This window comes from Sinohyriopsis cumingii, chromosome 11 (assembly GCF_028554795.1).
Source record: "Sinohyriopsis cumingii isolate HCF-2022 chromosome 11, ASM2855479v2, whole genome shotgun sequence".
NCBI classification, from domain to species: Eukaryota; Metazoa; Mollusca; class Bivalvia; order Unionida; family Unionidae; genus Sinohyriopsis; species Sinohyriopsis cumingii.
The window spans coordinates 23,016,152-23,028,879 of NC_142971.1; the positions used below are offsets into that span (position 1 = coordinate 23,016,152).

Sequence of the window (12,728 nt, forward strand, 5' to 3'; positions counted from 1 at the left end):
TTGTTTGGATTGAATCAGCATATATGTTTATTGCAAGCAACCAAATAATCCATACTGCACCCTCCTAATATCCTGGTTAGAACTCGATAAATTTAACTCCCGATCAGTTTAGTTACAACTCATGACTCAATTATGTAATTGTTTCAGGCATCAAGTGGTGGTGGAAAATTCCCGGGTTTTTCCAGACTTTCATCAATATTTGCAAAATTCCAGGACTTTTCACGGTCGGGAATTTTTTAAAAATTTCTCCCGACTTTTTCATGATTTCCCTGTAGCGTGGGAATCCTGTAAATAACAATCATGTGAATAAAACAAGTTTGGCTAAAAAATACCCCATATTTTGAACATCATTGAGTACCTTGAAGGATATTAAAGATTTTATTTGATAAAAATGCAAATATCTGACCTATGAATAAATGGAATATCCATAGCATTCCGTTTTAGCACACGGTATACAATATAAACAGTTAACACATTAATTAAAAATAACTAACTCATTCCAAATTTTCAATGACTTAAAATCAAGTATGAAATAATTTGGCAATAATATAAAAGTTTGAATATCCATGATATAACAAGGCTATGTTAAGCTTATGTAGTAACACAATAGTACTGACGACTGTTCCAAAAACTTTGTAAAAATAAAAACACAAATGACAAGAAGTCAAATGAAGTTTGTTTTATTTATTTGAAAATCAAAATGAAAACAAGTGCTATCCCAATCACTTTCTCATCAACTGGGTTCTGAGCACACCCTGCAAGACATGTCAGGGTTTTCAGATGGCAGGCAGTATGTAACAACATATGTGCCAGCTTAAATATCAAAATAAATGCATCTGATGCACATTAAAAAAGTTAAATTTAATGCAATTTCATTGAGAAATAAATCAATGCTAGAAAGGCAACTAACTCTGACGAGAAAGTTGAAGATGTATATGCAGTTTTAAATGATACACTTCTGGACAAAACCACACCACTACATTTTACATAAATTTAAAATTTAATGATTTACATCTCTTTGGTCACTTTCTGTAAAGTACCATGCAAAAATAAATTCTGACAATATAAATGTCATACTTCTTTTTCAGATAGACTCTATACATTTAAGCAACACAAATAAAAGACTGACAGTACCCTTCTATTTGGTTTTACTCTAAGAGATTTTCATCTGTGCATCAAACCTTAAATGACAGCTTTGTTTTTCTCTGTGGTGGTAAACCATAACGTATTTAAATCCTCCAAGGTGGGGGTATTTATGGGTGCTGGTCTTTAAAAAACAAAATCTTTGAACTCCTCCTACGCATTTATTTCTGTAATTATATAGCTATGTGAACATTTGATTAAAACTGCTGTATGAAAAATGATTTGTATAAATCTGCTTTCAAAATCATGACAATGGAATCGATTAGTTCAGCAGTGGCAAGATTTCTCCATCAAGATAACTGCCATTTTAAGTGGTTTGGATTATGATTATGCCTAGATGTTACTTCCAAAACATTAAATAAAACCTTGCTTAAGTTCTTTATTTAAATCAAGACACTTCTAAAAAAGTACGACTTCCTAAGCAGGAAAAACGACAAGATATAAAGGAATGAATCTGATAGTCAAAGAGCCAATCATTTACTATTTATAATTGGTCTACATGAATAGGTGATCAATATATACATGTTTATTTGAATTAGCAGTTAGATGAGACTACCTGTGCTTGACATTTACATAAGGAAATCCTTATATACAGATTGTAAAAATTAAACTGTTACCAATTATCCAGTCCACTCTATTGTAATATCCATTTTCCTATGACATGCATGATCCGTAGTTAACTCATTTCATGGTCTTATAAAAGCACCAACTTAAAAACAAATTTATGAAGAAAAAAGTACCATAAAGAACACATTAAATGCCTGCCCCAAGTTTAATAATTTTTTGTTGTTAACTGACAATTTTGTGCAGAAACCATTTTCCTTGTATCAGTGAGAATAATCTCGGTTTGTGACCCCACAAATAAATAGGCTTCTTCCTTACCCAGAGTGCAATCCATCCACATAGTTTGGGCCAGGTCTGTGATGTGAAACTAATGTTATGGCGATTTGTCAGTGATTTTTACCTTTGACCTTTTGAGCCCAAATATCAATAGGCTTCTTCCTTACCCTGAATGCAAGCCATCCACAAAGTTCAGTAACTGTAGATCGTGGAGAATTGGAGTTATTGTGTGGAAACCATTTTCCTTCTTTCAGGCAGAGTGACCTTAACCATACACTTTCAAGACCAAACCTGATTTGGTTCTTGCTTAACCCAACTGTAAGCCATCCAGAAAAAAAATATCAAACTAAAATTACAGTGTTAGATGCCAAACTGGTAACAAATGGAGTGACATTATCCTAATACAGACCTCCCTATGATGGGTGTATACAAATTAAATACACATTCTTACGTAGCCTTCGTAATAAGCATTTAGCTTGGTTAAAATTACATCATGTGATGCAGAAACCTATGACATGTTAGTTCCTAACACGAGAAAGGAACTACTTATGTAGCCATGCACCCTTATCGTGTGCTTTGACAATATATGCACTCAATTTATATCCCGAGATTTGTTATTATCTTTTGAAATACTTTGAATAATTGGCTTTGATCATCATATATTACAGCATTCATTAAATCAAGCTTGGAAATTAATTACAAACTATACATGAATGTTTTTCCTGTGGATGTTCATGCAGATGGCCATAGTCAATGGGGTTCATATAGTCTGTATTTATCAAACAACAATGATTATGAATTTGTATTACAAAGATCATAGATTATTTTTTGTTTTAGTAAACTGCAAGCTAGTGTTGTGAAATGACGCATATATCCAACTGTCTTAGAAACTGTTTTTCCCCCGACATTTTGTTACATCGTGACATCACCATTTCATATTAAACTTGTCAACTACTGAAAAATATGTCATGCATTTATGAAATGTTACATCAATAAATCCATTATATAAACTCTTGTTCATGTTGTGTACACTACAACTTTGGTCACTTGAATACTATACATCAACAATTTCCTTTTGTTTCAAGATCATCATACCAAAAATTTCTCAAATTTATAATTCAAATACATTAAATAAAAGCTGCATTTATATGACTCAAAATTACAAGCCAATTTAAGAATGTGAAGGTTACAAAAATGAATTATGATTATTTACGATATAAAATTTTGAATAAAATTTCATTTCTATTAGTCATTAAAAAAAATTCTGATTTACTATGCACAACTTTCAGTGGAAAACAGGCTAAAATTGGGGTCTGCACAGAGTTTTGTAATCAATTTTTAGTGACCTCATTAAGAAAAATTTATTCAGCTTTCACAAATACTTTACACATGAATGCAATATCATATTCTCAAAATATCTGTTCAACATGTACATGTGATGACACTGCTAATACACACTGATGAAGACGGTAAACAGTTGATTTTTTTAAAGAAATGTAAGAAATTGCAAGCAACAGGTAATGAAACCTGAGTGTAATTAATTACATAGCTCACCTCTACTTTCACTCTCCAGTAACCACTCTAAACATTATCATGCAGAAAATAAATCCAGACTAAAATGGTCTTGGTCCCTTTTCCAACTAAAGATCTTTTTGCAATCTTTTACTTTACAGCTGAACTTTAATCCTGTTAATATCTAAAGTTTGAATTTGTAACTGGCAATATATGGCCAGTAGTGTGCTGACATAATGTCAAACCATCCATGGGAACTGTGATGGCACATTGGATAGGAAGCCAGACTCATGACTGAAAGTTGTGACTCCAAATCCTACCATCAGACCAGCCCGAGTCAGCTACTGTGGTGTGTCCTTGGGCAAGGTACTTTACTCATTAAATAACCTGTGTTCCTGTGCCATAAAAAACAAAAACAAAATCAAACCACCCACATACCTATCTACCTAATGTAACAGGACATAAAAGAATAAAAAATATGATTTTCTATCATATCAAAGTAGGGGTAGCAAGTTAATAATAAACAGGTATGTATAAGTTTTGTGTTAATTTCTAAAAATCATTGCTTGTGAAATCTGCTTGAAAAACTATCACTGGCTGCCCCATAAAGCCAATTTTACTGGCTGAAAGTTGGCTTCAGTAACCTTGAAGTGACAGCCAGCAGAATATAGTTCTTGTATCAATACTTACACAGACTGACCACTACAGTTGAGACCTCAGTGTAAAGCATACAGCATGCAGTCCACTCACCTAATGCCTATACCTGTGCAGTACACAGCAAACCTTCTGAATGCAATATATCAAAATATATAATGCAGAATCATTAATATGGAAAGTTTACCACTGAATAACACAGCATCTAACCAAAATCTGTGATGCATGAAATATAAGCTAGTGACCTATTTTTGTGCTGATAAGAGTATTCAAGATGAATAACCCAACAAGGTTTCATAAATCTCAGTATATCAGAATATATACTGGGTGCTTAAACCTATTTGGGCATGAGTTAACTGCATAACTTAACTTAAGCCAGTAAAATGTGAAATGAAAGTCAGTGTCAGACATTCTTTTGTGGCAAGGGTATGGTACTAATATATGCAAACAATCATCCAGTTGGATGATTCTTGCATAAACACAGCTTGTGAAATAAACTTAAAACAATTTTAACAAGGTCAGCTAAGAATTAAATATAGGTCACGGTGACCTACTTCTGTGATGATGCATCTCTTCATTAACTTTCTCGAATGCAAAGTATAATAGCATATATCTACCAAATTCCTATGTTAAATGTACATCATAGTGATATCTGTGGATGTTTGTACTAACAAAGACTTCCATGACAGCAGCCTTGCCAACAAGAAAACTTTCTCAGTAAACAATATTTTTCTGTAAGTTAGACCAATTCACAGTAAGGTATAACAAAATAACACGCAATAGTATTGTTGGCTTGGAAAACAGCCATTTAAACAGACAGTTCAGAAGTGTGATCTGAGGCTGATATAGTGAAGGCAAAACAATATGCTCAAGTAAAAAGTTTGTCAAGTACACTTACACCTTAATTACCTCCAGTTCAGTTTTTAAAAAACTGCAGTTTCAAACCCCATGGAGGTCAAACGCTTCATGTTCCATCTCCCAACCTGACAATCTTTGGGTTTATTCTGAATTTCATGTGGCAATGGCTATCACCTCTCCTGCTAAGAGACATACTCAACACATGATGTCCAATAAAAACATAATTTGGCCTTTCCTGACTCCCCCACCCCCAAGAATTAGAATATTATTTTTTACACTTGCATGCTGATTTTTAAAACTTTTTAAGAAGCTTAGTTTTTTCATCTTCCAACGTGTTTTCCTTCATTGGAAAATACTAAAGAGGTGGCAGCTTGATAATGTAGGCATTTTGAATGAAAATTATGGGCAGTTTAAAGCATCTGAGTTATGCTAGTAAAGTTAGACTGGTTGCCTGATGAACACCAACAAATCTAATATGAACCCAAATCCAGATCGAACACAGACAAGCCAGTATCCAGATTTTATTGCAACATCTTTTTGTAAATTTTGTTATTATTCCATAAGTCAGTACTTTAAAGGTTATTTAAGTATGACTTATGGTCAAATCATAAGGGCTGGCAGGTCAATAGTAGTGTAGAAACACAGTACAGGTTTATGTAGTACTATAGGAATACATCCTAATGCAAACGGTCTCCCAGGCTTTATATTGTATAGGTTTTACCTATTTAACTGGGGGCACCTGGTGGCTAAGTGGTCAGAAGTGAAATATGGACTACTGAGTGGTTACAAGCAATTTCTGACAGATGGATGAACAAAAGAAGACAAACTCAAGGCCGTATCAACATTCCCTCGGCCTTAATGGCCAAGTTAGCGAAACTGAAGCCACACTAAAATACTGAGAAATCTCCACATGATGATGAATTGATGACGATAATGACTTATACAATTCTGGATTCGTTACTGCTTCAAACTGATAACTATACATTTTTTTAAAGATAATTTCACAAGCATGTAAAATTCATGATTTGCTTTGCCAAAAATTTTACAATGCAGTAGTAATAAAATATGTAGCATATATGCTGAATTTTTAGTAATAGGCAAAAGTGAACAACTCTGAAATATCACGATTCATGGTAATGGACAGAACTGGGAATGCCAATCTACTGAATATAACAATCTGATTTCATTGATGACTATAGTGTTTCAAAAACAATTAACAAAAAACGATAGCGTACTTCCCCCCTCCATTATTCAAAAGCAATCAATAGAAAAAGATTGAGTAGTTACACCCCCAATATTCAATATAAATCAACTGAAACAAGATTTGATTACTGCCCCCCATTATTCAATAGCAATCAGTAGAAAAAGACAGAGTACTGCCCCACCCATTCAATAGCAATAAAATGAAAGCATGCTCCCACAATATTCAAAAACAATTAATACCAAATGATAGAGTACTGCCCCCATTATTCAAGTGCAATCAATAGCAAATAAGAGTGCTTTCCCCAATATTCATGTGCAATCAACAGCAAATAATAGAATACTGCCCCTAATAGTCAAAAGCAATCAATAGCAAATAACAGAGTACTGCCCCCAATATTTATTACAATCAATTGCAATGAAAGAGTACTGTCCCCATTATTCAAAATGAAAGTATTGAGAATACTGATTACTTGGAGGGTTGCTGTGATCCTGATTCACACAGGATCTGATCAAAGAACATAATTTTGAAGATACTGTTATCCATGATCATTTTTATTGTTGTAAACTTACTGCTATAAATAATATTTATATTTTTCTACATTTTCATTCTATGTCAAAGAACAAATTATATTAACATTTGAAACATTATTGGAGAAATTATTGCTATTTTATTTTAAAAGCATTTTTCTACTATTTCCATGAATACCATCAATGGAAAAATACCCCTGAGAAACAACACACTATTATGAGTAATGATTTACTTAATTCTGTCTTGCCACCATCGACTGATAAAATTCAACATGAAAATCCAGTTGCACTATACACAGTTGATACTTTTAGTAAGACCATAAAGTTTGTAACTATAATTACTAATATAAACTATATTTGGTAAAAGAGAATGGACACTGGCAAATGCATGGAGGGATTGAATCTTCCACAAAATTATTATTGCATCTGAATGAACAGTATGTACTGGTCTTGCAATAATATTCTGACTTAGATTCTCTATCTCTGAGATCCAAACTGAGTCTTTTTTGTCTCTCTGATGAACTCCAATAATGAAAGTACTATTTTTTTGTTCATCTTCTTAGAGTTAACTAAAATAAAATGATAATCGCCAATGATCATTAAAAAAAAAAAGAAAAACTTGAACCTAAAGTTTATAAATAACCATCTCCTTCTCCACTGGCGGGAGACACTTCATGCTCAGGACTCCTGGAATCAGCAGCAGGTGATCTTGACCTTGACCTCTTACATGGTGATCTAGACCTTGACCTGTCATCAGGTGTCACTGACCTTCTGGCATTTGGTGACCCTGAGCCACTCATCTTATCAGCTGGAGATGGTGAATCCTGATGCTGTCTTTCTTCGGATGCCTCTTGTTGTTGTTGTGCTGGAGATCTTGAACTTGAAGTTTCTTGGTCTACAGCTCTAGGTGATCTAGATGTTTCCTTGTCCTTTGACGATTTGCTAGAGGATGCCTTCTCCTTGGGCGACTTACTAGCAGACTCTTTATGCAGTGGAGATTTGGAGGACTCCTTATTCTTGCTTCGATCATGGGACTTGGACTTTTTCTCTGACTTGGACTTGTCAGATTCTTTTCTGCTTCTCTTACTCTGAGATTGTGACCGACTCCTGAATGAAAAGGATATATATATATATCATCTTTAATATTTAAAGCCATTATATCTGAATTATCCCTGTAAATGATACCTGGTCCAATACTACAGTGAAAACCTTATGGTTGGATGACTTAATATACAAAAATTACAAAAACTGTTGAGCTTTGCAAATCAATCCATTTCCATTTATTTTAAAACAAAAAAAAATTCAAATTGTAATACTAAAAGAAAACAAATCTTAACTGTATCTGATAATGTAATATCAAGGTAAATGTATGATAATGTAATATCAAGGTAAATGTATGATAATGTAATATCAAGGTAATGTAATATATATCTAGATAATGTAATATCAAGGTAAAGTGCATTTCATGCATATCACACAAGACATGCATTATGTTGATGTTTATATGTAATAATACCTATGGTGAAATCTAAATCAACTGTCAAGTCATATATTTTCACAGAAATGACAACATTTTGAGGAAAATCAATTTTCATTTAAATTCTTATATACAATTGGAAAGTGATTGCTATTTTCTTCCAGATGGACAACATGTATGTATGTGTGTGTGAGTGTGTGTGTGTGTGTGTGTGTATGTATGTATGCATGTATGCATATATGCCTATTTGTGTATGTTGGTATGTATATAGGTATATGTTTTACAGTTAAACAACATAGCCTATATATGTATGTAGGTATATATATATATATATATATATATATATATATATATATATATATATATATATATATATATATATATATATATATATATATATGTGTGTGTGTGTGTGTGTGTGTGTGTGTGTGTGTTTTAAAGTTAAACAGGACAGCCTATATGTGTATATTGGTATGTATATTTGTACGTTTTAAAAGTAAAGCAGTGAAATTGTAGATAGTGCCATGCAAAATTTACGTAGTAAAATGTTAGTCAAAAACCTTACCAAATTCCCACACCCAAACAAGCATTTTCTACGAACCATGAAGTTAAATGTGAAATTTAATGCAAACTGAAATAAATTAAAACTTGATACCCCGTACATAACAGGAGTGCCTTGAAGTGACTGACTTGATACCCCGTACATAACAGGAGTGCCTTGAAGTGACTGACTTGATACCCCGTACATAACAGGAGTGCCTTGAAGTGACTGACTTGATACCCCATACATAATAGGAGTGCCTTGAAGTGACTGACTTGATACCCCTACATAATAGGTGTGCCTTGAAGTGACTGACTTTATACCCGTACATAAGAGGAATGCCTTGAAGTGACTGACTTGATATCCCGTACATAATAGGAGTGCCTTGAAGTGACTGACTTGATACCCCATACGTAATAGGAGTGCCTTGAAGTGACTGACTTGATACCCGTACATAAGAGGAATGCCTTGAAGTGACTGACTTGATATCCCGTACATAATAGGAGTGCCTTGAAGTGACTGACTTGATACCCGTACATAACATGAGTGCCTTGAAGTGACTGACTTGATACCTGTACATAATAGGAGTGCCTTGAACTGACTGACTTGATATCCCATACATAATAGGAGTGCCTTGAAGTGACTGACTTGATACCTGTGCATAACATGAGTGCCTTGAAGTGACGGACTTGATACCCGTACATAATAGGAGTGCCTTGAACTGACTGACTTGATACCCGTACATAACAGGTGTGCCTTGAAGTGACTGACTTGATACCCGTACATAACAGGAGTGCCTTGAAGTGACTGACTTGATACCCATACATAAGAGGAGTGCCTTGAAGTGACTGACTTGATACCCCGTACATAATAGGAGTGCCTTGAAGTGACTGACTTGATGCCCATACATAACAGGAGTGCATTGAAGTGACTGACTTGATACCCGTACATAACAGGAGTGCCTTGAAGTGACTGACTTGATACCCATACATAACAGGAGTGCCTTGAAGTGACTGACTTGATACCCGTACATAATAGGAGTGCCTTGAAGTGACTGACTTGATACCCGTACATAACAGGAGTGCCTTGAAGTGACTGACTTGATACCCGTACATAACAGGAGTGCCTTGAAGTGACTGACTTGATACCCTGTACATAACAGGAGTACCTTGAAGTGACTGACTTGATACCCCATACATAACAGGAGTGCTTTGAAGTGACTGACTTGATACCCGTACATAACAGGAGTGCCTTGAAGTGACTGACTTGATACCCGTACATAATAGGAGTGCCTTGAAGTGACTGACTTGATACCCGTACATAACAGGAGTGCCTTGAAGTGACTGACTTGATACCCTGTACATAACAGGAGTACCTTGAAGTGACTGACTTGATACCCCGTACATAATAGGAGTGCCTTGAAGTGACTGACTTGATATCCCATACATAATAGGAGTGCCTTGAAGTGACTGACTTGATACCCTGTACATAATAGGAGTGCCTTGAAGTGACTGACTTGATACCCCGTACATAATAGGAGTGCCTTGAAGTGACTGACTTGATATCCCATACATAATAGGAGTGCCTTGAAGTGACTGACTTGATACCCCATACATAATATTGATGCTGAAGTTATTTCATGTGCATGTCAGTGTTCACATCGTAATTAAGTCACAATAATTTCTCAATTTTTGCAGCAAATATATTATACTTCTCTTTTTTCGTAACAAATCGGTTTAATTAACACCCAAGTACATCATCTATATACAAATAATCCCATACATTCACTTGTCTTTTTCTCCATGGACACAACCTGTTGATATGTCAGTCGAGCTCTTTTTGCGGCTTTGACAAAGATTTCTTTAGCCTTCCTTTTTGTCACCACAGACTTTTTTGGCTCAATGTGCAATTGTTTCTTTTCCTTTTCAATGAGAGCCTTTTTCCTTTTCTTGCTGGTGCTTGTATTGGCAACAAGCGGTGCACATATTTGACACGGGGCTACATCTGTTCTCTCATGCAAGAAATCTTTCTTCTTATAGTAATTAATTGCACTTTTTCCAGATGCCTTCTGAACATCAGTTTTTCCGCATGGAGCTTCTTTTATAGGTGCTGTTCCAAACTCTTCCAACCGTGGTTACTGTAGAGCACAGGTCATAAAATGCCAGTCCTCTAGCGTTCAGCTTTCTTATAAACTGACCTGCTAAATTTCGGTCAACTTTTCACTCCAGCCATTCCCATACATCATTTTAAACTTTTATTTAAACTTTTTGTGTCATGGTCTCTCTCAACAACTCGGGACGCCATGTTTTGCAATCATGCTTCTTCTTTCCATTGCCATCAGTTTCCATTACATGAAGATTCATTGGAAGAATAAAAATCTTTGACCAATCAGAATACTCTTTATGAGAGTCATGTACTAACTAATACAATAAAAAACAAATAATTTAAAAGGGGTGTTGTGGAATGAGAGTGAAAAGACCGTTTTTAAAAACCCAGATTGGAGATGATATAAAAAAACGGACTGTATCAAGAAAAATCTGATTCAAGTCAGGAGAAAAGCGGAATTCTGCTTTAAAATGGAGAAAAATCATGTCTAATACGTATCCTAATTGTACATGTACTTTAAAACCTAAGTCTAATTTGTCTTGAACTTTGAAAGTGCTAGTTTCCCAAAAGGTGAAGCTTCCCCAAATATGTTCAATCAAAATTACAACTTACTTTTATGTGTTAGTATGTCTGAAGCCTGAAATGTGTTAATTTAAATCCCTTCAAGTCTACCACCATTATTAAAGAAAGAATGAAGCAGAGATCAACTCTCTTGCATACTTTCTCTTCCCAAAACCACACAAAAAATTAAGAAACATTGTAAAATCAGAAATATTCATTGAGATAAAATTTTGTGGTGGGGGTGGTAAAGAAATGATTTCATGGTGAAAATAATGTCATATTTTGGGGTAAATGGATAATTTCATGGTGACAGAATTCTGTCAGGGTCATACTATTTATTTTAACATTCAATACAACAATTTTATTTTACTATCACTGAAAAAGAGCTCCCTCTCACAGCCACCCCCACCCAACAAAATTAACTCAGGAAAATATTCTGATTTTCAGTACATACTTGGCTGATTCCTTATTCTCATCAGGTCTGAAGAAAATGTTATTTGTCATTAGCACAGAACAACATTTATAATTTTTTAACAGTAAACTTTTAGTTTTACATATAGATATACAATTATAATTCCCTAAAATTCATATAGCTAAGACACAAATTTGTGAGATGACCTCACTCATATACTTTTGTTTTGAACAACTTGAGATGTTTGACATGCCAATACACAAAACATAGCATAATATTTCATGTGATATCACAATTATAGCAGAATATTGCATGTGATATCACAAATATAGCATAATATTCCATGTGATATCACAATGATAGCATAATATTGCATGTGATATCACAAATATAGCATAATATTCCATGTGATATCACAATTACAGCATAATATTACAAGTGATATCACAAATATAGCATACTATTGCATGTGATATCACAAATATAGCATAATATTGCATGTGATATCACAAATATAGCATGAGATTGCATGTGATATCATATTAAGCAAATATACCATTACAAATGTAAATCAATGTGATTTACTTGAATCATTTTTGTGTATGTCATAAATGAAATCCTATGGTTGTGTTCATTTAATATGAAACTCATTGAATGATCACAACCCGTTAACTCTGTGACATGTAGAATGTATACAACTACTTTCACAAATTTTGTTTCCATTAAATATTAAACTTACACATCAATTCTTCTACATAATATGTGGAAAATGGGAAAATTGTGTCCACAGAACTAATGTAGTTTCAACTTCCCATTTACTCTGCTGTCTGGGGCCCTGAGTGGAAGAGCGGTCTAAAGCGCTCACCGTTACGATCACTGCCATCTCACCTCTG

The 12,728-nt window shown here is 34.3% G+C and overlaps 1 protein-coding gene across 3 annotated transcripts in view; it reads right to left on the reverse strand.

Annotated features, from left to right (window-relative positions):
* Positions 1-664: 664 nt before the first annotated feature.
* Positions 665-12,728, reverse strand: part of LOC149787768 (uncharacterized) — a 46,026-nt gene continuing 33,962 nt past the window's right edge. For 2 of the 3 annotated variants that reach the window (XM_089973961.1, XM_089973962.1), the window contains exons 5-6: positions 11,878-11,904; positions 665-7,845 (exon numbers count right to left, since the gene is read on the reverse strand). In XM_089973961.1, coding sequence (XP_089830087.1) covers positions 7,371-7,845; positions 11,878-11,904 — 502 coding nt within the window. In that variant the 3' untranslated portion in view covers positions 665-7,370. The remainder of the gene's footprint in view (positions 7,846-11,877; positions 11,905-12,728) is intronic. The other variant, XM_089973963.1, reaches the window with a different exon arrangement.